At 39.3% G+C, this 27,821-nt stretch overlaps 1 protein-coding gene across 1 annotated transcript; it reads right to left on the bottom strand.

Annotated features, from left to right (window-relative positions):
- Window positions 1-34: 34 nt before the first annotated feature.
- On the bottom strand, window positions 35-27,221 carry LOC121297567 (long-chain-fatty-acid--CoA ligase 6-like). The gene is made up of 21 exons (XM_041223930.1): window positions 26,773-27,221; window positions 17,332-17,552; window positions 16,735-16,849; window positions 16,179-16,243; window positions 14,606-14,707; window positions 14,109-14,208; window positions 13,392-13,570; window positions 12,775-12,807; window positions 12,018-12,069; window positions 10,977-11,050; window positions 9,870-9,947; window positions 7,685-7,819; window positions 7,217-7,351; window positions 6,547-6,642; window positions 6,041-6,113; window positions 5,282-5,370; window positions 4,619-4,735; window positions 4,016-4,159; window positions 2,778-2,879; window positions 2,362-2,433; window positions 35-1,929 (listed from the first exon to the last, which is right to left on the bottom strand). Exons 1-21 carry the CDS (start codon window positions 26,816-26,818, stop codon window positions 1,789-1,791), a joined length of 2,169 nt encoding a protein of 722 aa, XP_041079864.1. The 5' UTR covers window positions 26,819-27,221; the 3' UTR covers window positions 35-1,788.
- Between the last annotated feature and the right edge of the window lie 600 nt (window positions 27,222-27,821).

The following is a 27,821-nucleotide window of genomic DNA, read 5'->3' as shown; positions in this document are numbered from 1 at the left end:
TATATATTAGTATACTATGAGATTACCATTCGAAACTTCAATCAATCATAACAATTAAAAAGAAATCTAAAAAAAATTCTTAGGGCGGATTCAATTTAAACACACAGTGGTGCTGTAACATGCCATTAGATTGTATTAATAATCAATACTCTTATTATAAAACAATATATAGAACAACTGTATGTACTGTATTAGCTGATTTCATCTTCCCCTAATCCAATTCATTTTTAGCTGTGAAAAAATCTCTTAAATACGTGAAATAAACAAGGTACCTGTTGATCTGTTTTTATTTTGATTTATTGGGCCAAAATATAAATTGCTTCAATTTGCTCTCTTTATCACATGAATTTATATTTTCCCAGCTAAAATTTAATTGATTTCAGTCTGGAAGATGAAGGTTCAACAAAAGTGTATTTTTGAATGTCTTTAATTCTCTATTGCTCTGTGCAAACACTTTACAATCCACAAACCGCATGATTCAAATGCATTATTCCCATTTTAGCTGGGAGCAAAATTCAGTAATTCAGAACATTTTCTTTTAACCTTGAGAAACAATAAGTACAACCTCTTTGTCTGTGTTCCTGTGATGGTAAACACATGTTCCCTTCAGCCTGTCAGTCTTTACAGAACACTCAATGAAAAACCAAACTGCATACAAGAAGAGCAGGCATAGAGGGTTATCCAAGGAATGCCAGTTTGTTCATGTGTGAAAGCTGAATCAAATTATACACAACATGCAAACTTAACCTTGTGAGCGTCGAGGTTCATTGTGTGCATGTCACATGCCAGGTTCCTATCAAATGATATCACTTTTCATGTGCTCAGATAGGAGGAGCCTTGGTGGGTCGAATGACCCCCTTGCTGTTCCCAAACTTATGTTCTTATGAGTCAATATACTTCAGTACACTTTCTTAACATTTTCACTGAAAAGTTTGCCCTCAAAAACCAGTATATGATTGGCTTTCCTATGCACATGTGACTGCCACCACCCATACTGTGTTTAATAAAACCTTTGGAAAAGATGGGAAGAAATTTGTTTCATATGCTTTTTTAAATTTATTTAAGAAGTTTTATTATAAATAACTGGCATCCATTGCCCTTGCTGGGTGCCATGTTTTAATAAGGTCTAGCTGTTTTTATAATTACTCAGATACTTTCGGATTCACAATCTTTATCTCGCTACTCAATGCATTTCTTTCCAATACATTTACTAAGCTTAATGATCTCCAGTCTCTAAAATCAAACAGAACTCATGGTTCCTAAAATACTCTGAATCAGCAGAATAAAAATGGGCGGATTTAGCCCACCTTTTACAAAACAAAAAACGCTGTTCAAGGGAACCAATATGTATCTAACATCACTGTGATAGAAGAAATTGTATTGCTTTGTACTTCTAACAAAGAGGATTGATTTGACATTTGGGCCAGTAGCCGCTCATGTGTAATTTAAAATACTGCATTCTTCAGAAGCATTCGCTTTCATTGGGACGAGTTACAGTGAATAATCTGTGCTCGTATAAAACCTTCAAGACCATATAAAACCTTCAGTTTGGAAAAAGTGTAGATTTGGTTTTAGCAGCACTGTATCAGGACTGTGGAGTTTGCTGTGCACTTCAGAATCACACCGCCTTCAGGATGGGAACCACAAGCAGTTACAAGAACAACAGCTTTGTTTTTTTCTAGGTTTTGCGCAGTGGAATGCCGTTTTAATTAAGAGTTAACGACAAGTGCTTTATGTACAGCAGTATTGCTAAAAAAGTCTCTGAAACAGGGCATCTGAATGGATATTTTACATAGAGATGTTGGCATAAAGCTCTTCTATTCTTTCTTTAAAATAATCCCTCAGTTCTGGTCGCTTTGCCTTTAATGTTGGGGTCAAAAGACCATTTTGTATGGAGAACATTTCAGTGTGGATGTAGATGTCTTTGACCTGAAAGGAGAAGGGGTTTGGTTAGATGTGACAGGAACAGCAACTGTTTTGATTCTGTTTTTAAAACACATTGACAGTACATCGCATTACATTGCGCGTAGGGAACACGGTCAGTAGGCAGTGCATTGAAAAGTTGCTGTGTCAGTCACTGTGAATGCCATTCCTGCTCTGTGCTTGCATCTTGGCAGACTCAAGATGTTTTGAACCAGAATGCCATTCCTGCTGTTTGGCATATATATCACGTTCTTGACGTCATACATTTCCAAGAACAGAGCGGCTCTCTTACTACTATCATAGCACGGCATGGGCCACCATCACATGCTTCATCCAAACTGCCTTCACTTAAAGTAGTGTGTGCTGTGCTCTATACCTGTGACTGATTCCGAACTGCAAGTTACAGAGCTGCCTGTGTGTGTGTGTGTATCACCTCACCTGCTCAAATGAATGAAGTCCGCTTGCCTTTCCCAATCGGACCAAATCTTCCATTATTGCTTTCTTAAGGTCCTGTTTCAAAAAATAAAATAAGGCACAATTGCTCACACAAAAAAAGTGAATGTATACATTTGACAATTCTTCAGAAATATGGCTTCTGACCCTTTTTTAAAAGGATATTTTACAACTTATTAATTTTCTAGTCTGTGTATCTGCTGCCATCTATTGGACACTTGTGTAAGTGATCCCCTTTCCAAATTCATCCAAAAACCCTTCCGACTCCCAACAAGGGTCCTTAACAACAGAAATGGTCAAACTTAAACTACATCCAACTGATTCATATATGAAGTATTTTTTATTTATTCTGATGGGTGAATACACCCCTTTACATGGTATAAGTCCTAGAGGATACACACCTTATCTTTACACAGCTCTCCATACTGTCCCTTGAAGCCTTTTTTCCTTGCCCAGGGTGGCATAACTTCTGGGTCAGGTACAACAATACCCACCAAGCAGGACTGCAAAGACAAGAGTGTTCCTCAACAAAGACAAACTCATGGAAAGGGAGCAGTGAAAATGTAAAATATTACTGGGGAGGGGGGGCACCCATTGCCAGTGGCTTTACAAGTCCTCTTCAGGGTCACTTAATGTTTGCAATTAAAATTGTTTCATTTTCCCTGATCTTCCACAAGGGGGCACTGTAGTCATTTACTGTTGAGAGGTTGTGCTTTCCTTACCTTGAAGTGCGGCTTTGCTTACCTTGCTGGGCTTACAAAGAAAGAGAACTTGGGTTGAATCAGGTTATATCTTGTTTAAAACTAGGCATGGTACTTTCAGCCTGGCTTCTGAGACTCAATCTTGAGCAGAATGTTTAAAGCACTGATTCACAGTTATACAAACCCATCACCCTAACAGTGGAGTTCGCATTGTCACCACAAGATCTACTGTTCTTACATTATATAACCCTGAAGACAGACATAGTGCTCGAGGAAGACATGCTAGCGGGGTGAATGCCTCTCCAGCAATGCAGGGAAAGGGAGATTTGCAAAGCAAGCTTGTTTTTTTTTTCCGGCTGCTGGTAATCCTAATAGCAAGACCCTGGTAAAAATATAATCCAAAAAGTTGAAAGGTTCAATTCTGTTTTCAGACAACATGTCGGGTCAGTTGCAGTGATTGAAAACAGTGGCTTTACACTAAACCTTTCACTGAAACAGAGTCCTAGTTTCATCACACGTTTAAGAGTCAGGAAACCACATCATTACAATGGAAAACCGTTCCACAGGCTGCGAACAGTGGTGGACTATCTCATCTAAGGTAACATTATGTAGTCCAAGATTAGTCTTGAAACCAGATTACTTTTTATATGTCAAAGTGCAGTAAAGCACAGTGAAGGCAGAGCAAAGTGTAGTAAAGCACAGTGAAGGCAGAGCAAAGTGCAGTAAAGCACAGTGAAGGCAGAGCAAAGTGCAGTAAAGCACAGTGAAAGTAAAGAGGGGTGCAAATCACAGGCTGACCTGTCTGAAGTACTATAAAGCACAGGAACCAGATAGTAAAAGCAAAAGATACTGCAAGGTACTATGAATAAAATATCCCACAGGTAGATTTGAATAGCATGGTTTGTGCTCCAGGCAGAGCACTTTAACAGCAGGGTTACCTGTAAACTGTGCCCATGGACATACACCTGGGCGACTGGCTCACTCCGGATGTAAATGTTTTCAATCTTTTCCGGGGCGATATACTCTCCCTGGGCCAGTTTAAAGATATGATTCTTCCGATCAATTATTCTTAACGTACCATTCTAGTAAAGGAACAAAACAAAAACAAAAATGCAGGAGTAAAAAACAAAAAAAACAGTGAAGGGAGGGCAGCAGCCCAGTCAATAAAGCAAGATTATGTTATTGCAGAATTTCTAAATCACACTTCAATGACATTTACTATTTTTTAAAAAAAATGCAAGTTTACTTAAAATGCCCTAATTAGATAATATTTTTAAAGTTATTTTTCTATATATCTAATACCTGAAGGGAGTTCTCCTGGCAACACAGTAGTATGTTACAGGATTGATTCACTGAGATGCAATATCAGTTTGCATGGATGGCCTGACCCATCTTGTGAAGGTAATTATGTTAAATTACTCCATGCAGACAGAGGGGTACTGAAACAATACACATGTCGTCACATGTACACATGGGAAATGCAACAGCAGCCTCATTCTAGCAGCGGTTCACAATACTGATGATATTATTACAGGACTTACTGGTAACCATTTCCCAACATCCCCAGTGTACAGCCATCCGTCCTCATCCAACGCCTCTGCAGTCTTCTCCGGGTCTTTGAGGTAGCCCTTGAAAACATTCGGTCCTTTCACACAGACCTACAGTGAAAAGAACACAGTGGTGAAGCTTTTCAAATGGATCAACCGCCCACCACCAACTTAAACTAGTGTGTAGACTGATACACAGAACATGTCCTTATAATTTACACAACAGTTTCATAAGTTCAATAAAGTCCTTCATCCCACTGAAAACCTATATCTCTCATGCATTTTTAACAAACTACCTTTGTTAATTGTTAATGGCCAGTTGTGTATCAATAACGGTAGGTGTTTAATGGATTTTAAATGAGCTGCTCAACAAAGGCAGTCTTTTGCCAACTTCTGTGGCATATCACAGATAAATGTGCCCAACCAGAAGCAAATATCTTGAACAAAAATCAGTCACTCCAAGGCAAATCCTGTGCAAGGTTGTAGAAAATTGATGTTCCTATTGTGTAGTATCGTGGCATTATATAGCAGTTCTCATAGTTTGAATGCATATACAGTATACAGTACTTTATCTCCAGTCTTGCAAACATAGCATATTGTGTTAACACGAACCCCATGGAAAACTGGTGTCCCCCCCACCGAAGTAACTGATCATACCTCTCCCTCGCCTTTGGAAGCAAAATAGTTCATCTCCTCCACGTCCACCAGTTTGATAAGATTGCAGGGCAGTGGAGCTCCAACATGACCTGAAACAACACGTTCAAAAACAACCTTGGTTCTTTGTTTTTGTGGATCCCTATTCACCTTTATTCAACTGCAAAGAGTACAAAGCTTCGATAAAATATATGATATACTTTGTAATAACCCACCTTAAGCTTACATACTGACTTTGTAAGGACACAGAGAATGATTACAGGATTACGTATCAGATTACCATTAATAGTCATATTGTCAGCATAGCAACGATGACAGCTAACCTGTAAGTAACAACTTTATACAAAGAAACTACATATTTATAGTGTGTGTGTGTGTGTGTGTGTGTGTGTGTGTATTCCTGGCAAGACATCTGCACAGTTTAGACTTGGAAATGAAAATAAACGGTAAAATGCAGTCAGTGTGGTATACTAAATGACAGGGTTTATCACCTGCCTGCATACATAATCTGCAGAGATCCCACACGCTGCTGGTCTGACTAGTTTACTGCAACAGCTCTGAATAACTGACATTTCTGTTTTGAATACAGGATGTGGGTTAGGCGAGGTCACATGGAGGTCAGACTGGCAGATGTGACAGTGAATATAGTTCAGCTTCAAACAGGGCATGGAATGGGTCCTCTATTATTTATAAGTGCTGCACACATTAAACTCCACACATAAACGCGGAAAGGGTTTTATTTTAAGATACTGAAAATCTCACCTGATGTCCAGTCTCCAGGTGTGGTGAAGGTGCATCCAGCGGTACACTCTGTTTGACCATAACCTTCATAGACCTGCAAAGACAATGGCAAGTTACACCTTGCTTAGAAAGACCCTAATAAGGAGATTTGAACTAATCCTTTATTTAAAGACTTGTGTCAGCCTGTTCTTTAATTTTTATCGGGAGCCCAATTTACAAATACAGTAGTTTGCATTGATAAAATAAAAAATGATGCAAATTATTTTGTTTTTAACCTCAGATAGACCGTTACAGTAAGCGGCAAACAGATATTGGAATTGCAATGAATATACTTGCTATCAATTATTTGTATTGTTTTTCTATACAGGAAAGATTTCTAGAGCATTGATCAGAGATGCATCTTTGAATTGAGACAAATGTTTATTGAAAGGTTTCTTGGAGGAATTGAATTGTTAAAATGGCCAGTAAGGCACTGTCCTGTTGAAAGGCTTGAATAAAGTTGCTCATGTGTGTGAGGGTGACATCACCTGACACCCCAGCGCTGCCCGCAGGAACCCCAGCACGGCGGGAGAAGCTGGAGCTGCTCCCGTGACAATCATTCGCACCCGGCCTCCCAGACTAGCCTGCAAGAAAAAACACTGCTGATCCAGAGAGTGCAATGCAATACAACTCAAACCTGGAGGACATTTCACTCAAAACACCAGGGACAAGTGTCACTCCTAACAGACTGCATATTTCAGATCTACAAATTATATAACATCCTTTTTGGGCTGCAGTGAATTGCAGGCATGTTGATTGCAAAGAGAGGTTCTGGGACATCGGAAACCACACGAGACTTGTGAAATGTCACAGATACGTTCGTCTGCTGAATAATTTATTTGCTTGTAATTTAGCAGCTTGTACTATCCATGTGATGTACACTGAGTAAATCCCATTATACAAGTTTACTATGGTTTTGCAGTTTTCTCATGCTTTTCCCCCCATGGTTATACTCTGCATTTACCATAGTTTAGCTTGGTTTGCCATGTTTATTAATACACTTTACCTTACCTTGCTATTCTTTACAATACTTATCTGTGTTTTACCATGCTTTCTCTGAGCTGTGTTTTTACTATGGTACGTTTTTCTAAGGGTAGTCAGTGGTGAGAAATCAACACAAAACGCACCTGTAAAGTAAATATTGAGGCCCGCACGCACCTGGATTTTGCCAAAGAAGAGTCTGTCCCACAGACTATCATTCCGGATAATGTTACTTCGAACTTCTGCTGCTTTTCTCTTTGCTGCAAATTCCAGAAGAAAGCGCTTCACTGGGCTGTTTGCCTGGCTAAAGATCTTTAAAAAAAAGATCCCCCCAAAAAATCAGTAGACTTCAGTGTTTAATGTATGGTAATGCATTCTGTGTCAGGATACCTGTAGCTTTGGTGAGGCAAACGGCATTATTAAGGATGGAAGTACACAGTAGCCATTTAGTAGAATGACAGCTTTTACCTTCGGTCAACAGCACGTACTATAGAATGAAATACATGGTGGGGCAGACTGGAATACTCTAAACAGTGCGTATCTGCACACCTCAGCTCTCTAACTGGATAGTTTATTTTCACCTGCCTTGACCCGAGTGCATCTTAGTGAATGTTTATACCAATGGAAAGACAGACTGCAGCTCACCTTGTCATACATTCTGTTGAGCAGCCTGGGTACCACAGGGAAGATTGTCGGGCGCAGTGCCTTCATATCATCAGACAGGAGCCTGATGTCTCCTTGGAAGAACCCAATCCTTCCTCCGTGACAGTAAACTACAGACTAGGTACAACACAATGACACAAAGCAACATTATGGCCAGCAGCCTTATTGTTCTCGTATGGATATCTTCCTTCTGGATAAGCACGTGTTTCACAGAATGTGTGGAATCCGTTAGCGTTACACGGGGCAGAGCACGTCTTATGTGGGCAGGCATGTACAGCTGCTATGTACTACTGTAATTATCTGACAATCGCTACAGTACAGCTATTGAATCAACCAGTCCAAATGTAAATGCAAATAAACATAATTAAAAAACAAAAATCATTACGAACTATTGAGAATGTATTCACTAGTTTGGCCTTCTCTGTTATCAAATTGTCATGATTCCAAGATTGGATCGTCACATGTTTAACCCATTAAGTACTTAATTATTTTTTCTTTGCAAAAATCAGAACACAAGCTGCATTTACATAATTTGGTACTTTCCCTTTAGACTTAGGCTTTGTGGTTAACAAAGTTATCATAACATAGTTAGAGAACAAAACAATAAATGCTCCAAAAAATTACAAAGCAGCCTGTCCTCAAATGAGGACAATGGCACTTAATGGGTTAAACCTATTCTTCTTTTTCAGCATTTCTAATTCCCGCACTAGAGGACGCTAAGTGACAAAAGAAGCTCATGCATAGATCCTTGTATTTGTTGTACTATCAGGGCAGAGCAGCTGAAGCTGTTTCCTGCACTTCGATCAATCTCACTCTTCAGAAAATGTAATTAAAATCTCTTTGTTAGACATGGCCACCAGGGTGTTTGAATATGTTTTTTTTTGCTAATCAGAAGCCACAGGTGCATATGCAGCATCACAGACTACCTGAATTTACAAAGACTGCAAGCTGTCTTTTATGTGCACTGGAAAGCAATTTAGATTTAACCTGGACTGGCATTGATCTCTGTGGAATATTACTTAAAAAACCCCACCCTACCACAAAACAGTGAACCACCTATCACATTATGACCTCACTCCCCCAGTCCTACCTGCTACTTTGAGGTGAGGTCGCTTTTGAAGTTAGGGTTAGGAGAGCTACAGCAGCAGTGCTGTCTGGAAGAACAAGCTCCCCTGTTTGAGAATGCTTTTCAATAGCATACAGCAGGAAGGGGTTAGAGCAAAGTGCTGCTTCTGCAGGAGCAGAGCAAAGATTGAAAACCACTGTTTTACATGAACTTGTACATGAACTCAGAAACTGAAGTACCTTTTTTTTTAACTTTTACTGGATGTTTGACGTTAGGCCTCTTTCTGTTTGTTTTATTTGAAGCAGGGCGGTTTGTGTTGAAGTTTTTAAAATGTAGGCAGGTTGGCATGCTAAGAAGCGGTGTAGTTGAGCTTGTTGTAATTTCTTTTTCAAGGCTGAATTTGCACTGAGATCACGCAGTGGGAGGGTGTTTCCTTGTTTTTTATTCTGCTGATGGACATGAAGATGGCAAAGACCCAGCAGAGCACAGGAAGATGTACCAATAAGTAGCCCAGCTTAAATAAACAACAGGAAGGGCGGAGGGTGGGGGTTCAGTCCATAAGAGTACAGTACAGTGCAGCTCACTGAGACACGGGGGCGAGACAACTATACTTTTATTTTAAATGTAGTTATGTCCGCTGCTATTAAAATATTGATCCGATCATTTTTCTGATCCGATCAAGTCTCCTGATTTAAAAGTGCCAGTTTTGTAAACACCCATGCATATCCCTTATTAAATAAGAGAAAACAAGATAATTTAAGCATAACGTGGAAGTTATTATTAGTGTTATGCAAACCTTTCCATGTTAAATCATTTGCACACACAACATGGCAGCAGATGGATTGGGTTAATTGCTGTTAAAAGCTATTTATTTTGCTTGTTCATTGTTTACAAGCGCACGTTGTTCTAGTAGAAGGCAAAACCAAAACAGCCACTACGTTGAGCAAATGCTGACACAAACACCTTACCTGAACCATCCTCTCAAACATGTGTGCTAAAGTCAAGTAGGAAATTTGTACATCTTCACTAATAGGAGATCAACGTGTCTGGAAGACAAAGCAAGCGGGCCCAAGCGAGGCCTAGTTAGACAAGCATTCTTACCTGAATAAGTCTCTCAAACATGTGAGCAAGAGGCAGGAAGGAGATAAGCACATCGTCCTGTCTGGGAAAGATCACTTTCTGCATCATGGGGGAGGGCATGGGAGAGAGAAAGGAGAGAAATAGTGATAGCAAATAACCACATGAAAATAGCAGGAGAGAGAGAGAGAGAGAGAGAGAGAGAGAGAGAGAGAGAGAGAGAGAGAGAGAGAGAGAGAGAGAGAGAGAGAGAGAGAGAGAGAGAGAGAGAGAGAGAGAGAGAGAGAGAGAGAGAGAGAGAGAGAGAGAGAGAAAAGAAGCCTAGAATTGCAAGTATTAGAACACGGTATTAGTAGACAAAAAAAAAAAAAAAAACAAGTGGAAAGTTTTGCTTCTATGCAGGTCTATGTAGCCGCTAATAAAGATTATAATGCTTAGTAAAGCTGCCAGCCTCTGTCATGACCTGGACAATCCTTTGTAATTACCTGTGTTTTTCCAGGGCAATGGATACGCTGAATTACTAATCACTGCGGAATTGGACACCAAATAAATTATTTAAAATGTAAAAGTAATTTCTCCATGATGACCACATACAGACAGAAATGTGTTCCTAAGTCCCTGTTGACAGCAGCAGCAGCACTTGCTTGTTTTTTGCAGGTCAGGGGACACAGTACATAAAATCACTGGGGGATTGATTTGAGCTTGAATAGTCATTTTGACCAGAGAAGTTTTGTTTCCAGGAAATTCACATCCCCTGCTATTCTCAACACTGAGCTATAAGGATAATTACGCTGAGAAGCTGGCAACTCATCCTAGCAGACAGAATGTGGAAAAGTTAGAGGAAGCGGATGATTATGTGAAAGAAGGGCACCAAACAGACGTACAGTATTCCAAGCTGATTAAGGGGTAGGAATATCATTTAAAGGCAGGCACTGTCCCATGTACTTCTACAGTGCAGCTGCAGACTCAGGTATTCTCGCAGTAACACCTACAATCCTCCACATCAACGTGTGAAGATAAAGAACTAATCATTTAACCCTAAATCCAACTTCAGTGGTTTTAACGTGTTGAATACAAAATGATTACATTCAAAATCATTTTGTTTCAATATGTACAGCCATGTGGACCTACCTCAGTGACTTTCAGAAAGCTGGAAAAATCAGCTACTACATTCCCATGAGTCAGCATGACACCTTTAGGGTTTCCTGGAAAGAAATAACATCATTACCGTATAGTATAGAAAGATCACGTAGCGTAGCCAAGTGCGGTCCTTTGTTTTAATAGACTGTGCTAACAGAGATTTGGCCTAAAGAGCCTATAGTTGAATGTGTGTCCACCGTGCACACAAATGCAAATCAAGATAATGTTTTAAGTGCATGGTGTAAACAAGAGACGCATCACCTTTATAAAACATAAGCAGGAATTGCCAGAAAAGCTGAAATTAAAGCAAGTTCTGTTAAACAAGAATCTAATGAAAACACAAAGCCTGGTTCACACCCACTTGCGTGATGCATGACGTCCTGTTAAATACACACAGTGAAATGCAGTGAAGTGTTTTGTGAAATATGCAACTGTAAAGGCTGCCCTAGGTGTTGCAAGTGTCTGCAGATTGCTGGACAGCAGCAGCACACCCACATGTAAAAGGCAAGGAGGGATGATGTACTTCAGGGCCCCAGTCCCTGTCACTATCAATGACAAGGCACTGCTGTGAAGAAGAGTAAAGTCACTGAATGCACGGAAAATTGTAAACTGTGTGACGGAAATGAGAGAGCCACCCGAGAGACACTAACAGGCTCAATTGATTTCTTTTCTTTTAATGGATTATCTTTCTGTGCAAAACAGAGAACATGTGTCCGCCATCCGAAGACAGACAGAAACTTCTGCTCCAGCTCATGGTTTCAGGAAGGAAATCTATTCTGATTGCAAGCAAGACTTCACTGACAGCTACGGGAAATCCATGGTTTGCATTCATCCAATAAGTACCACAGAACATCTATTTCCTCTTCAAGGGAGACTTTTAGCTTAGTTAAACAATGCATACTTGCAGAGAAGTGTCATTTTGCACACACTAGGTGACCCTTCAGAAAGTATTATGGTTTCTATTTATTTGCAACCCCTGCACAGGTAATATAATAAGATGATACAATAATACCAATACACAGTGACACTGACCTGTTGTTCCACTAGTAAAACACACAATGGATAAATCATCTGGTTGAGGAGGCTGTATGAAAAGAAAATTACAATTAGACATGCAGTATTTCCATTTAACAGCAACCCTGCTCATGTGCTAGTTTCCGATGGCACGCTTCACTTCACTCATTAGGGGAGTCACTGCAGGCACATTAAATAGCTCTTGCTCATGTTTTTAAAATGATCCCTGTGAATGCCCTTCAGTAGCTTCAGTGCACTGCACGTTTAGAAACTGACTACACTAAACAGCATGCAACGACATTTTCAAGAAAAAAAAAATCTCAGTGATTCACACTGTTCACAATACAGGGAGCTTCTCTGGGCAGCATCTGTCAGGTGTGCCTCTCCTAATGTCAATCAAACATATCAATGCTTACATCACTGAAAATACACAGTAGAAGTTACAGAACTGGAAATCACTCAGCTATCCATTTTGCCAGCGTTTAAATTAAAAAGCCACAAGCCAAAGGCAAGAGATTAAGTTAGGAGGTGTATCCTTATTTGACAGACGCATTCCTGATGATACAGGCAGTTCTGCAGACTCTGTGATGAGAAATAATCAATAATAGCAACAACTATTGCATAAGGTTTAAATAAGCAGTTGTAGTAAGGCCTCACAGACCACACATCTGACACGGTCTGTACTGGTATTAAGGATGGTTTATACCTGCCTTCTCTGTGCTTTTGGGTACCTGTAATGAATTAGTTAGGCTGAGAGTAAAAACGCAGTACATACCACAGAAACTTTATGGTGCACTCTCCCCAGCGCCTGGAGGTACAAATAAAAAAATTAAAAAAACAACATTCTCAGAATAAATGGAAAACAGCGTTTCCACAAAAGGCAGCTCAATCACTGAGGTTAGAGGCTGAAGTGCTACTTTCCATCTGAGGGAGCAATGGAAACACAAAGTGCTGTTATTGTGAATAATGCACACAAATCTGTCATTGCATAGAAACCGCCAAACGAAGCTCAATTAATCGTGCAAATACTTCAATCTTGAAACTACCACAGGTATTTATTTACCCTTTTGATATGAGGTTTTCTTTCATGTCGTTATTTAAAATGTAGACTTTCTACCGAGATGTTCTGCAATCATCTACCATGACGCAGTACCTGTCAGTGCTCCCTGATTACATTGTGCAGTAAACTAACAAGAGCTCAAATTAGTGCATTCAGGATATTCTGAAGGTGAAAATCAGAAGCATAATTAATCATAGAAGGGGTCCGAAAATATGTTATGGTTGTTGTGCAATATTATAAATATGAGTATGGACCGTTGCTTATTTCTTTGATCTGCTCTTTCTCACTCTTCAAATGGACATGCTTATATTGCAGTGGCAAAGTGTGGGTACCTCCACGTCCTTAATGGATTGGATGTGAACCCCGCATCTGTCTCCCCTCTCTACAAGGCCAGGGTCAAACGGGTCCATTAAAATGATAATCTTCAACCCTGGGGTCTGCAGCGTCTCCACATTCTCCAAGAGGATACTGGCCTTCTCCGGCTTGTCGCATATAACTGTAGAAATCTCAGCTAGAAAAAACAGCAGCACTGTGCAATCACGATTTTGAAGAGGTTATAAGGGTTTACCCAGAAGGCCTGCGTGGTCTGGCACTCCCCTAATCATTCTTCCTCCTCTTTCAATCCCTCCTTTCCTGTCATTAACCAATCAGCTGATTTCCATAACAACCGCCATGCAGCCAGTGACATTCTGTGAGGTGAAATGTGCAATTGTAACATACTACCTGAAAGTAAGGCAAGGCAAGCAAACAGAGAAGCTCTCCTTCTGAACCATCAAAGCAATGGGGAGAAATACAGTTCTGTAGGTACAGTATTATGTTTTGTAATGCTTTCAGTTCACCTGCACATGGCTATACTGGTGGATAACCTTCACTATAGAAGTATGCGATTATAGCCGCAGTAATCATTCAGTGGAATAGCCTTGGTCAGCGCCAGCTACTCTTGGGTTCCACAGCTTCTCATTGTCAATTATCTTCTTGTATTACTAGCACTGTAAGTATAAAATATTGAAATAACAGGTACATCAAGAGGTTATCTGGATTTCTCTTACCTGTATTAATAATATAGCGGATTGCCCCTGGTCCTAGAGTGTCGTAAAGTGGCACAACCACCATAGAATAGGTATAGCAAGCCAACTCGGAGATAATCCACTGCACACGCCAAAGAAGAACAACAACCAAGGGTTATCAGCATGGGATCACTTCTGTTTTTATACATTTATATTTCAGCTAGTAACAAAATGTACTTTAACAGATTAAGTAAGTGAACCTTAATACGTTTCAGGGATGCCTTAGTGTTGGGATCTAAGTCTAGTCTAGCTGAACTTTCTACATATGTACACCCAACATCTATAATTTCACGTGTTTGAAGCATATTTACCAAGCCAGGAATGTAGTATACAATGGAAATAAAATGATTACTAATACTACTACTACTACTACTACTAATAATAATAATAATAATAATACAGATTTTTCTGGTGTATAATATCTTGGAAATAACATGCAGCATTTGTCCATAATAATCCTTGAAATGCTGATGCCCTACCTCCGGTCTGTTCTGTGCAAAGACCCCAATGAACTGCTCTGGACAAGGTCTGCATCCCTGGAAAATCAACCCCGAGCCCAGGCACTGAGCCCTGTCTGAAACCTGGGGGCAGCAAGAACACTGTGATTAATAAGCAGCATGCTGTATTAACCAGTACAAGGACAGGAAGTGTACTTACAACCACATAGGCTTTTACTCAAACGTGCTATTGCACCATTTATTTTTGTGATGTGACAATAGCTAATCAAAACTAGTAAGAAACCATTCCAGGATTCTTGTGTACAGCCCCTATACATACTATACATACAAACACATTTTGATAATGAAAAACTAACCCCTAGGTCTGTAAGACATATTAAACTCGAGTTTGTCTTACATCCCAAAATAGGGGTAGGTTTATTATCTGTTTTGCAAAACAGGAAATATATATATATATATATATATATATATATATATATATATATATATATATATATATATATATATATATATATTCCTGTTTTGCAAAACAGATAAAGCACAATGAAAAAGCTTGATTAAAAAAAGAGGCTAAAGTTCGGCAGGAACACCTCAGTGTAATGAATGCATACAGTTGGAAAAAGCCAGCAAAAAAATAGATGTTTATCTTTTCCTTGCAGTTTAATAAAACAACTGCAAGGAAGTTTATCCCATAAACACAGAGTTTAATCAAAGTTCATTCCCATTAATCAGCTACTGTGTTTCCCTCGCCTGCTGCTCAGCTATTTGCCCTTTGCTCCTAACTGGCAGAGGATCCCTTCGCAATGTGCCGGTTTAAGCAAGCTCAGCTCACAAGAAATCAATGTCACAGTACACAGCTTACACAACCAAGCCACTTGAAGACACTTGAAATGGATAGACCCCATGCTCAGGGGGGAGCATTGTGTCGGGGTGGGGGTGCACTTGAATGCTGAATGCAAGCACACAACGACCCACCGTCTGCAAGAAACATGAGGAGACACTGCTCTGCAGGGTCATTGTTACTCTGGGTCACTGCATTGCAGTTCATTATTACAGAGTGCAAACTACCAGTGCAAGCATACAATCATGTGAAAGAGACATCAATTTTGATCCCTCTTGTGTGAGCTTGGTATGTTAGCTTTTTTGTAAACTTTTACTGGGTTGAGTTCCTTCATATCAGATTGCATTGCGATTACATGATTTTGTTTGAACACCAATGGTGTTCCATTAGCAGGATTTAAGATATATGCCTCAAACCACTGTGTAATGCTGAATGTAACATGCTAATCTGGAAACACATAACTCATTGCAGATAAGCATTGCACAAGAATCTCTGTTTAAGTGAATTGCATAGTACCATGTCAACTAAGACCAAATACACAACATGATGAACCCCAGAGGAAAATCCTAACGCTGTGATTGCTTATGGTTAGAGCACAGCTTTTATACAAAGTAGCTACTTTGGAACCTAATGTCTGCATCATTTCTATTGAGAATGCAGGTACAGTTAAACCTAGTGATCATGTTCAGTGATTATTCTATCAAGCACAGACACAAGGGATTGATGCTGCTTGCAGTGCAGAGGCTTACTTACCTCCCTGTATGACAGCCATTCATAAGGTTGATTGGGCTTTCTGGAGCCCAGACAAGGACCATCACCTAATTACACAGGAACAAACCACAGGTTAACTAAAAATGTATTGGCTAACTGACACCAGCATTGAAAAAGAAAATGACAGTACACTAAAAATTAATATGTGCACTTTTTCAGTACTGCAATAAAACATCAATACAGGGTAATTTATTAACAACTTGGAGGCATATTGTATGCTTGCCTGAAAGCAGGGCTGCTGGTTTGGGGGTGGAAGCATAGCTGTTTAGGGCATCATTCCCAAAGACTGTGGTCCAATTGAAGTCAACAGAGATATGCTGAAACAACTTTGATGCTTGTATGGAACACTACAGACATGCTGAGAAACTTCAGGAGACTTTGTTCTCATTAGTTAGCTTGCTGTGCCAACGCATGTTTCTTATCATTTAATGTGCTGTAGTTTTACTAACAAATTGACATATTACTGTAAACCACTTTATTTTTGTTTGTTTTGTTTGAAGGGAATGACATTGCCCCAGTGATGGTGCTTGGTACTAGCCTGCTATGTGCAGCCCTCGGTGGAACACCTCGTACATCGTTCTCGCATCATCGTAATAGTGTGTTAGCAGCTTGGGATTGTCACCCAGGACAGAGCGGCGTGCACCAGCGTAGCGCTACAACATAAAGGACAAACACAGACTCAACTTTTATTTCTCTGGCTTCTGGAATTACAGGTCAAGCAATGTGCCAGAATTACCTTGGAATCGTAAAACGATTTCAGCTAATGCATTAACTAAAGGCATTTTTTTACCAGACGAACCAGGGTAACAGTGTTAAAGGAATATTGCCACAAAATGGAAAACAAAAATTTAATTTGCAGGAATAGGTTAAATCAGGTCAACAAGACTTATTCCTACAGACTGAGTTTCTGCAATATAGTCAGGAACAAAGAGCAGTTGCACAGAACTCATCAAGTATTTCCTGTTCTCAGCTGTAATGTCTGTTCAAGGATGGTAAAGGGTACTTGCAACCTCAGGGTTTTGGACCTTTCTGCTTGCATGAAGGACTATTCTGAGTTTACAAATATAAATCTCTTTCAAGCCAACCCCAGTGGCAGATGGAAACTGTTTTGCAATGACACCTCGCAGCAGCTTACCTCCACTTCCTCGGACTGCCTTGTGAGGTCGCAGGGAGGTTTCATGGCCTTGGGTCTGGTGGCCAGCCAGTAAGCAATGACAGCGGCGAGAGCCCCAATCCCGACCAGTGTGGGGGCAGGCAGGCTGCGGAAGAACTGGCTGAACTCCTGGAGCTCGGGCAGGCGCAGGCTCCTCAGGATCTCCTGGGCCTGCATCTTCTCAATCAACGTGTTACTAATCTCTGCAGAGAAAGAGAAGCTTTAACAGTGAGGCACCCGGCTTTGTGCTTGCATATTCAGTGCAGGGCAGCATATTGTAAAGATCAATTAACACATATGACAGATGTATCAGATTGAAGTCTCCTGCAAAATTTCACCCAAGGTGTTTTCAAAACCTATATGAAGTCTGTATCTCAAAACATTTGTCAAGTAACAGAGTGGAGGCTGGGTGTGAATTGGCGACCCCGCAAGCTGCAAGCGAACATCTTAACCACAATGCAAAAGAGCCGGGCTCGTATGCATTTTTAGTTATAGGGATTTTAACTTCATCTCACTGCCAGGGGACAGAATCTGTAACGGCAGATAAAAAAAAAAAAAAAAGGTTTCAAAAGTACTAAATGTGGCTTAAACAGCCACTTTTAGTACTTTTGAAACCTTTTTTTTTTTTTTTTAAGTAGATCCCTAACTATTACACAAGCCTAACTTGATTATGTTGCAATGTGGAGTTATGTCATTGTATTAAGAGTTCACAAAAACAACTAAGCCTTTGTAAGGAAAGTGCCTTATGGTTCCTCTGGCAAAAGCCGCTTGCAATGCAGCCTGGGAGTTCTTCAGTAAATCACTTCCATTCCTGCAGCATGGTTTCACATACAGCGTTTACAATTTCGGTTTTTAATCTTTCATTAACATGTGTCCCATGATAACAATTCCAAGGTCTACATCAATGCTCCTCACAACAACAACAACAAAAAAATTACAATCATTCAGTTTATTATAGGTGTTAAAATTAACTTGATGGAAACAATACATAACAGAACAAAACCCACACATTTCAACCTGAGGTTAAAAACTTGTCTTCTTCGTGTTCCATGCAAGGTTTCCTGGGACATATTTTACATGCTACATGCAGTTATGTAACATTTACCATCCAATGCCTTAGTCTTCATAGCTGATCCTATAAACAGCACTCTTCTTCAGTGGTAATAGATACTTATTTATTTTGGAAAATGAGGAAGGTTGTGTTCATCTGACAAGTAAAATGGGTGTGTATTCCAGAGACTGCTATCGCAGTATTTAGGCCATCAGTTGCAAAGCACATGTTGTGTACAGTAATAATATTTGACCAGATGTCTCGAATACCTCTTCTGCTATTTAGAGAACAAAAAAAAAAGCAGCACCCTCTTTTGTTCGAGATCAAGGGCAAAAGGGCTTTCTGCTGTAATTGCATTAGATGGCAAGACTAGAGAAGGTGATTCACAGGCAGGCCTGAGCTGTCTTACAGGGATGAGTTGAGTGGTGTTGGACAGGACCAGAGATAAACCCTTTTTACACACTCTGTAATCCCTAAAACGGACAGTTTAAACCTGCCCGTTCCAACGCTGCCAACACCGCATTCGTTTTTCATTTGGTTAGTTACAGAAAAGAAAAGACATTTAAAAATCCTTTAATTGTGTCCTACCATAATGCCCCTGTAAAAACATGCTGTCTGTGTAATGCACTGCACTTTGAAGAGAGGACCACGGACCAATTCAATTTACTGTATCACTCAAGGGAAATGTTAAGGAAATTATATTATCTTAATTGAGATAATATGATGTTTGAAGAGATTATGCCTGGTACCTATTCACAAACCACTAACTCTGTATGAAAGTCTGATTAATGCAATAACGTTTCATATTAATCTTTATCATAGTTGTTAAAGTTAATAAGTCTATGTATTAACTAAAACACTGGTGTTTTGCAAAGTTTGACAGTTAACAGGTGCTTACAAACTATAAATTAATGCATGATGAACCTGTTCATTTTCCCTAATGTCTGATGCACTTTACAGCCAACAGACCAGCAAGTAGCACAGGGCCACTTCAGTGTTAAATAAGTGGTTGGGACGTGCTGGCCACAGTCAACACATCAAATAAGACAAATCATTCTAGGGAGCCACTCTACAGTTCACGTTAATGAAGGCTGACACAGCAACTTTAGTCTCTTGATTATTGATGTGGAATTGTATTTGCTTTCACACCCAATGTTCGTACCATACAGTCCTTAGTTCTGCTTTTACAGCCCATAAAATAGACAGCATATCCCCAAATCGCTATACCTATCTTCTGACCTCCATGGAACAATAATGCTTTCCAACCCCTTCTTTTGTCCCTCATTTGCTATCTTATACAGAATTAAAGCGCCAAGCCCTTTTCAAGGAGCAATTCAATATCAAAATAAAGTATTTATTTCAAAACTTTTCAAATATTATTTCACTTTCAGTGCTTTCTTTTAGCATTTGCAGACCAATTGCATTGGATATAATTAAAAGAAAATGCTTTAAAAGGGAATTGCAGCAATCGGAGGCCACAGCCAGAAATTGTAACTACTGGAGGTGAACTGGAGCCCACAGTAATGCAACCCAGTCTCAGAGATTCACCGGAATGATTCAGAAAGGCAGTTATTTAGAGATTATGCCATCTATAGAGAGTTTTCGCACTTTACCTTGTAAACGACCGTAGCTTGAAAATTATTCAATTAAAAAGCCTACGTGCAGCATGATCAGTTTATCTGAGTAAAGAGCACATGACAGATATTGTAGCTTACAGGTCATTTACTTGCTTGAACGAATGACACATGGAAAGGCTGATTCCACTCTGTTGTCATGGTGTCTGCTAGCAGTGATCTTTTCATTGCCTACTCCAGAAAACATTGACTATCACAGCACCAGAATAAATTGAAATAAGCAGCAAAGCTACAATTCAAACTTAACAACAAGGAACACCAATGGTAAATCACAGCAAAGCGTAGAGAAGCACAGTGAAAGCATGGTGGAAGCACCAATGGTAAGTCACAGGCATGTATGGCAAAGCAGATCCCAAGCATATGGCAAACTAGATGGAATTTCTCGTTCTTGGGCTTTGTATTCTTTGCTTTATAAGACAAGATTTGAGGAAAGTTGAATGAAGGACAACTCAATGTCCTGGCCAGCTTTCTTATGGGGATTCTAGAAGTTATGAATTCAGCTGGTACATAAAGTCACCAGATACAGTATGGTAATAAACACACATTACTGTACAAACTTCCTCACAGTAGGATGGTTTACTTGCTCATCTGCTGAGGCGCTGTTCAAGATCACCCTGTCTCAGTATAACGATGGTATCCAGGGATGGTACGTTTATATGCCAAAGCCCTAGGAATGCCAAGACTCCCAGCAGTCATGCATTTGGACAGCAAGCTCCTAAGACTGACAAGCTGCCTATAATTAAACATGCACAGTCCGTTTTGCTTTCATTCATGATGTAAATGATTTATCTGATCTATATTTATTGTGTCAGTGCATGTTTGAGTGGTTGATCAGAATGGCCTCTTAAACTGAATGAACTGCAGTCCCCCAGGAAGGATCACCTAGAAACATGAGGAGCTGCATCTCCAGGGCTGTGTTCCAGGGAGCCGCCCTGCAGTTAACGTTAAAGAAGGCTGGCACAGCAACTCTGCTCTGCTCTGTCCAACCTAGCCTCCATGGAAAAAATGTATGCTTTCCAAAGCTGACTTTTTTTTCCTCTTTTGTTAGCTGATACAGAACTAAAGCACAAAGCCCTGAGCGAAGTGCTTTTCAAGGAGCAAGTCAATATCAGTATCCCCCAGTGAAATGAGGGAAAGAAATAAGTATACGCCATAACCCAGTAACACTGCTAGCTGCAGTAATGTGGAATCAGCATATCTCTGTGCACCGCAGCATCAAGACTGATGCAGAGTTTGTCCACTGTGTAGGCTGCACAGTATAAGCCGATAATGATAAAGCAGCAAACTGTTTAGCAAGCCTTCCTGAAAAAGGCATTACAAAATGAATGCATGTATATTGCCATGTATTATTTCTACCATACAACAGTACACATAGGGTCCTTATCATATCAGACTGCACTAATAAACAAGTAAAGAACTACACAGTAGGATATATACTTAATACATGTGTACAATAACATTAGCTAACAATTAAAGTCAACCGATTTCCTGACGGTTGCTATACTATAATTACTTGCTGAAATTGTGCAGTTGAGAAGTTCTAACAGGTTTTCTTATCTTTTAACCTTGAAGGGCGCATCTCTCCTCCATGCTGATCCCGAGATGTTCCTCCAATGCTCTCTGTGTTGGATAGTCACGGCTATTCAGAACAAAACACCAAACCAGCTCTGTGTCTTTCACTTCTCCCACATTAAAGCAGATGAGATCCCAGGTGAATGGAATATGGAATTTTGGAATGGAACCCAGTGGGGACTCGCTTCTTCTTCAGAGGGAAGACAATGTATTGGAGAGTACAATAAGAAGGGGTGCATTGAGAAAACGACTTCTTGTTGAAACCCTTGTCACTGGGTGTATTGTGTTTCTACAATTAGAACTACTGAGTGTGTTATGGCTCTGGATGAAGGACCCAGTGGAACGTCCTAGCTTGCAATGCCGCCATGGCAATAACAAGCATGATGCATGGTTGTTTTAAAACTTTATTGATGGCAGCCTGCATGCAGTGAAGAATTACACAGACAATATGGAGAGATCTGTGTTAGAGGTTAAGAGCAGACAGTGTTTTCAGCTCTATGTGTTCAAACTTCTAAACAATTTCAATTCCCACATGGCATTATTTATGCCTTTCTAATACACTATATTGAAAGGTGTAGGAAAAGAAGTGATACCTAGGTGAAGAACAGGTAGAACACCTATTGCTTTTCTTGCTTATCCATAATTTGATTTCTGCTATAGGGTATTCCCTTCACTAGTGTATCAACTCTGCCATGTGTAAAACCAAGGGCGTACAGGAAGGTGGTCCTATTTGCAATGGTGTGTACGATTCATTTTTATGGTAGACTACAATATATTGACTTTCATGTGTGACTATCCATTTCCTACACTTCATGGAAAGTACTGATGAAAGTCACGGTATACTTGGCCTCTGTTTAGATACACTTCTTTAAATGGCTGATTTTCTTGACTTTTTTGTAATCGTTATGGTTAGACCACTTCATTGCCTGTTTCCATCTCAGTAATCCTAACAGATAATAAAATGATACACCGATGCTTCCCCTTATGACTGTCCACTAGCCAAAAAATATTGTATTGTCCAGGGTTCAGAATTGAATGTTCCACTCAGAAACCGTCTGACAAAGTACCTCGAGTGTACACAACTGCCATTGATACAATCTCTGGGGGCCTTCAATAACCTGATCTTTCTATTTAATAGCAGGGCTAAAATGATTAATTTTCATTAGTTCTGAAAACATGAATGTTTGCCAATAAAATATTGTTTGCCAGCAAGTCCCTAATTTGAAGAAAAAGCATCTCAATTTAAAATATTACACTCAAGGCCTACTTGAATTTAAACATTTCTAAAGGCTTGTTTTGGTTGCTTCCTGATATGTGCTGTGCTGCTGGCATTTTAGTGTTTTTTTGTTTACACTTCTATTTTTGTGTTTCTAAGTGCTATCTAACCATGGAGAACACACTTTAAACAAGCAATCTTTAAAGAAGTATGAGTTAAACTTTGTAAAAGCAAAACCAAATAGATCTAACTTATTAATGGGTAATTTCGCAACCTGCATCGCCTAATTCATGTCTGCTTATTTTATGTTTTCACTAAAGCTAGTTTTGACATAGATTGGTATTGGTTACACTGCAAGTTACCCAATCCTTAACTAGTTGGCTACAGTACAACACATATCAACCAGTAGGATATCTTGCCTTTTTTCTTCTCTAGCTCTAGTGACAGCTTGATTTATATCTTAATAAATTGACCTTCCACTGTGCTAGAAATGAATCATCATCTTTTCATCATATTTCACACAGTTTCTAATTTCAAGTGCATTGGGCCATGTAAATTGCTGTTGAAATAAGCTAGAAAATGTGATGCTTCGTCCTGAAGGTTTTTAATTGAATTAACCAGCTGCTAATGGTGCTCAATTTTCATAACCGTTATTGGCAGGGGTGCACAGACACCCGTACTCGCTTTTAGGAAGTATTTATCGGCAGGTATTCAATACATCCCTTCATTAACGTGTTGATTTCAAAACAAGAAAAGTTGTCCCTCCCTCACGTTTACAACTGATGATCAATCACTGGTCATTACCACTTACTGTACACCGCTAACTAATGGTAAAATACACAGAAAGCTTAGACACGCTTAAAACGATCCTTCGCTTTTTACTTGTAAGATGAGGCTCAATACTATTTAAGAGTAAGGGGAACTCTTCCTTAATTTTTTACCTCAATAGAATACATCCTGCTTTAAATAGTGCTGCACTGTGGCATACAGATTCAATTATAAATCCACTCTCAAGGAATTATTTCACAGTGCAAAGTAGGCCCCTTAGGGCTCACGATTCTCTGTAGCTCACTGAGAAGTATGAACATGATACCCAGTCTACTGCAGACACACAGTGACTGACACACAGAACCCTTTCAGCAAGATAGCAGAAATCACAAACCACCACATGTGACAGAATGGCTGTCCTTTAGAAGACATCTAACAAATTACGTGTAACAGACTTGGAAGGAGAAAGTTATTTGTGTTTGACGAGCAGACTCTTCAACTTCCTTCTTCCCAGCCCTCCTTTGACAAAACCATTTAAATCCTACCACTGCAGACAATTCATCCGAACAGACAGACAAAGGAAACCATGTACTATTTCACCAACCTCCAACTTTGGCTTGTGTGATGAACTAAGAAAGCCTCCTTCAAAAACAACCTGATCTGTGATAGATAGCTCTGAGCACTTTTTTCCATTTAAAAGGGGGAGCAACGAGCGTGGGAGTCAAGTTTCCAGCAGCACTACGTGAAACAAAAGCTTCAGCACTTGATATTAAAGCAACAGAGTCTCACGATTTCCAGTGGCTGTTACTTCTGCCCATTAGAAAGTTAAATACTACTCTTAGATCAATTCACCACTTGGTGACTGGAAGCAAGGCTAACTCTGATTTGCAGGGGCTTACAATAGTAAATAAAGAGGCTCTCATGAAGCTTGTACCTCTCTGTCTGTAAACTGTCACTGACAATTAGGATCCAGCAATGTCAGCTTATAGCTTATGAGTGAAGAGACTGCTGTTCAGAGGTAACCCCTGCAATAGTTTTCCATTTACACGGCTGTCAAATTAATCTGATTAGTTTAATTGCCTTCTGGATCTGTCTCTACATCAAGCAATACAGCATGTCAATATATGTTCCCTATGCACTGTGTTGACTTGTTTAAGAAGACTGGGAGAAACAAGCATCCTTCGACTACCAACTAATGCCAGTGGGGGAAAACTAAAGACACAGTAACGTACAAAAAAAAAAAAAAAAGGCAATGACTGATAGGTGGTCTTGCTTTATTTTCAGTGGCTTGCCTTTCGAAAATGTGTTTTCTACTCATGGCTACAGAGAGATTATGCAAATCTCCAGTGGGAGCTGTAGAGAGCAAGTCTGGGTTGGTTCTTGGCAGGCCTCTGTATCACTCTCTATCAGACTCTCAAGCCAATAGCTTTGCTTGGGTTTTTATATTTAACCCAGAGTGCCATTAGGACCAATGGATAGATTCTACAAAGATGTATTCTTCCTCACAATTAGCACAATTCTAAAATGAATAAGAAACACTTGATTATTTACCAACCCCTAAATTAAACATACAGCAGTTGCTATTTTTCTGATTTGTTAACTTTATTTGGTGCATTTTTCCCTTATTTTAAAAAATGTTAATGGTTTCTTTCTCCTTCATTTATTGGCTCAAATACAAAATATGAACAAATGTGTCACGTATATTTTTGTCTAATGCATGATGTTAAGTCAGTTATTTTTTAAAGCAACCCTTTTTTTTTAATGAGGTAAGATAAACTCTGAAGAACAAGTTCTTACTGTATGTTCCCCTAGCCTGGCTAGTTTTGGTACACTGCATTATTGATGAAAACATAGCTTTGTGGTGTTCTGTTAAGAAGCTGCAATAAATACATTATATATAGTGTATGCAGTATTCACCACTGTGTAAGACCTACAATAAACCAACCACTTTTCAAGAGTAAATATCAATAGTTAGATTGTACCCCTGAGCGTGCACATAAACACAAGCGACAGTTGTAAATTCAAGAAACTACAAGAAATCTATTTTTAAATATGACGTCAAGCAACATTTAAGAAAGAAAGAAAGAAAGAAAGAAAGAAAGAAAGAAAGAGCCGAAGTGAGTTACCCGTCACTCATAAGAACTAAAGCGTGATCTGCAAACCTCTGCGCTCACCGGCCTGGCGGTGTGCAGCACCTCGATGCCAGTGGACAGCTCCAACTCTCGACTCAGCTGTTTCTGTTTGGGAGGCCCAACAGAATTGTACACAACCAACGGTTGAGTTAAATAGCACTCACTTCACTACGAATTAAAATAAAACATGTATATAATAATAATATAAATAATTATATGCAGCAACCACGTGAAAATCATGTAAAAATAATAACACATGAACATTCAAATTTCAATAACCCGTACATTTCAGCAGTGCAGCTGTAAAAAATCCTGCTTTCCTTTTAGTTTTCTGTAATTTTACATTACAAATATTGTAAAATGGTAGTTACCATTAAAAAGAGATTGAAACGGTGGTTTAACTGCAGCATTATCGGCAACCCTACACATTTAACAGTGTATATTAAACAACTATGGTAAAGGCTACATATAATTAATATTGAAATAATAGCTATCTATTTTTAATCACAGTGTGCTGGTGAATACAATCTATTTTTTACATTTGTTTTCTCTCAATCCACTGCACACGTTCACCTAAGTAATGTAATCTAGCAAATTTCTGTATTGGGATATACTATAATCTTAAAATGGTTTGATTCTGTTAGATATCATATTCATTGCTCCCGTGGTATTAATATTAAATATACGTCGTCTACTAAGCTTAAAAGGGTGTCGGTTTGTTACAGAACATGCCAAAATGATCTCAGCACACAACCAGAAAAAAAAAAAAGAGTTAATTCTAAATATAAATTGCATAGGCAATTCTACATACTGGTAGATAGAAATACATTTATATGACTTAACATTTCGCATTGCGATACTGCTCTGTTATACTTGTTATTGACTGACATGCTTACACAGTACTGACAGCATGCCATAATGCTCGCTTTCAATTGACACATGAAATGTGCACATCAGTTAACTGCAGCATTATTATTATTATTATTATATTATTATTATTATTATTATTATTATTATTAGTAGTAGTAGTAGTAGTATTGACTCACTTACCTAAAACCATCCAAATGGACCCAGAGACTAGAACGAAGGCAATCATCTCTCTCGCATTGAGCTCGGTGCAGCAGAGAGAGCCTGGCGGTGTAGGAGTTGAAGACTGCAGTAGACACTGCAGCAACACTGGGGCAATCTGGGAGATTAGACGACAATCTACTGAGCTAGTCGATTCGACTTTTCACCAGTGGATTGCAAAGCAATCGTGCCCGGGGTTTTGCTATCAGGGTTTTGTTTTGTTTACCCGATTAGCTTCAGTTTTTATATCGTTATTTTGTTCTGTTATTTTATTATCTCTTATCATCTACACGTTTGCCAATTTAACTCATCAGAGCTGAAGGTGAGCCGGTCAGCACAAGGTGAAGTTATTCTACCCATCTTCGTTTCCGGTTTTCTTTACGGCATCCTTACGTATTATAATATGATGTTCACTCGCGTAGCATTTTTTATTAAATGCGGCTGTTACGCAATACACATGGAACTTGCATTATTATAGCGCAGGGAACTGTCATTGTAATTCATTCTGAATGTGCGAATCGTACTCGCCAAGTGATATTTAAAAACAGAAATATATTTTAAGCCATTTCCAGTCCACAAACAACGCTTTAGGCATTACTTTAAAACGAGTATTATATACCGTTGTACTTACATTGTGTTCTCCTTATATGTTCCGCTTTTTCAGGTACATAACAGGTATAGCTTGATTGGATAATGTATTCGACTCTACAGCGACCACTAATGTCGGGTATCGGTAGCAACAAACTGTAATAGTTACCTTGTGTATGGTTTAAGTCAGTTTCCCAAATATAACTGAACATGTCCAGGAGAATACGGCTCAAAAGTAAAAGATGGGATATTTGTTTAAGATCGGTACTATTACATTGAAAACACTGGGACCTGGAATTTTGTTAATTGTAAATATGTATTCACTATTCACAGCACAAAGATAAACGACAGTATGAAATAAGTGCCTATAAAAGGCTGTACGCAAACGACACCACACAGCAGTCGGTAATGTACAGTGCATCAGTTCATCATTTGAATGCAGT

The sequence above is a fragment of the Polyodon spathula genome, chromosome 22 (assembly GCF_017654505.1).
Source record: "Polyodon spathula isolate WHYD16114869_AA chromosome 22, ASM1765450v1, whole genome shotgun sequence".
In the NCBI taxonomy this organism is placed as follows: Eukaryota; Metazoa; Chordata; class Actinopteri; order Acipenseriformes; family Polyodontidae; genus Polyodon; species Polyodon spathula.
This window is presented reverse-complemented; position numbering and strand designations above follow the sequence as displayed.

Excerpts from the sequence above, each read along its gene's own strand:
- LOC121297567 (XM_041223930.1), bottom strand. The coding sequence starts at position 26,818 with ATGATTGCCTTCGTTCTAGTCTCTGGGTCCATTTGGATGGTTTTAG. Across the intron at positions 2,880-4,015 it reads TCCATGGGCACAGTTTACAG|TCCTGCTTGGTGGGTATTGT; the intron begins GTAACCCTGCTG and ends TTGTCTTTGCAG. Across the intron at positions 2,434-2,777 it reads GAGAGCTGTGTAAAGATAAG|GACCTTAAGAAAGCAATAAT; the intron begins GTGTGTATCCTC and ends TTTTTGAAACAG.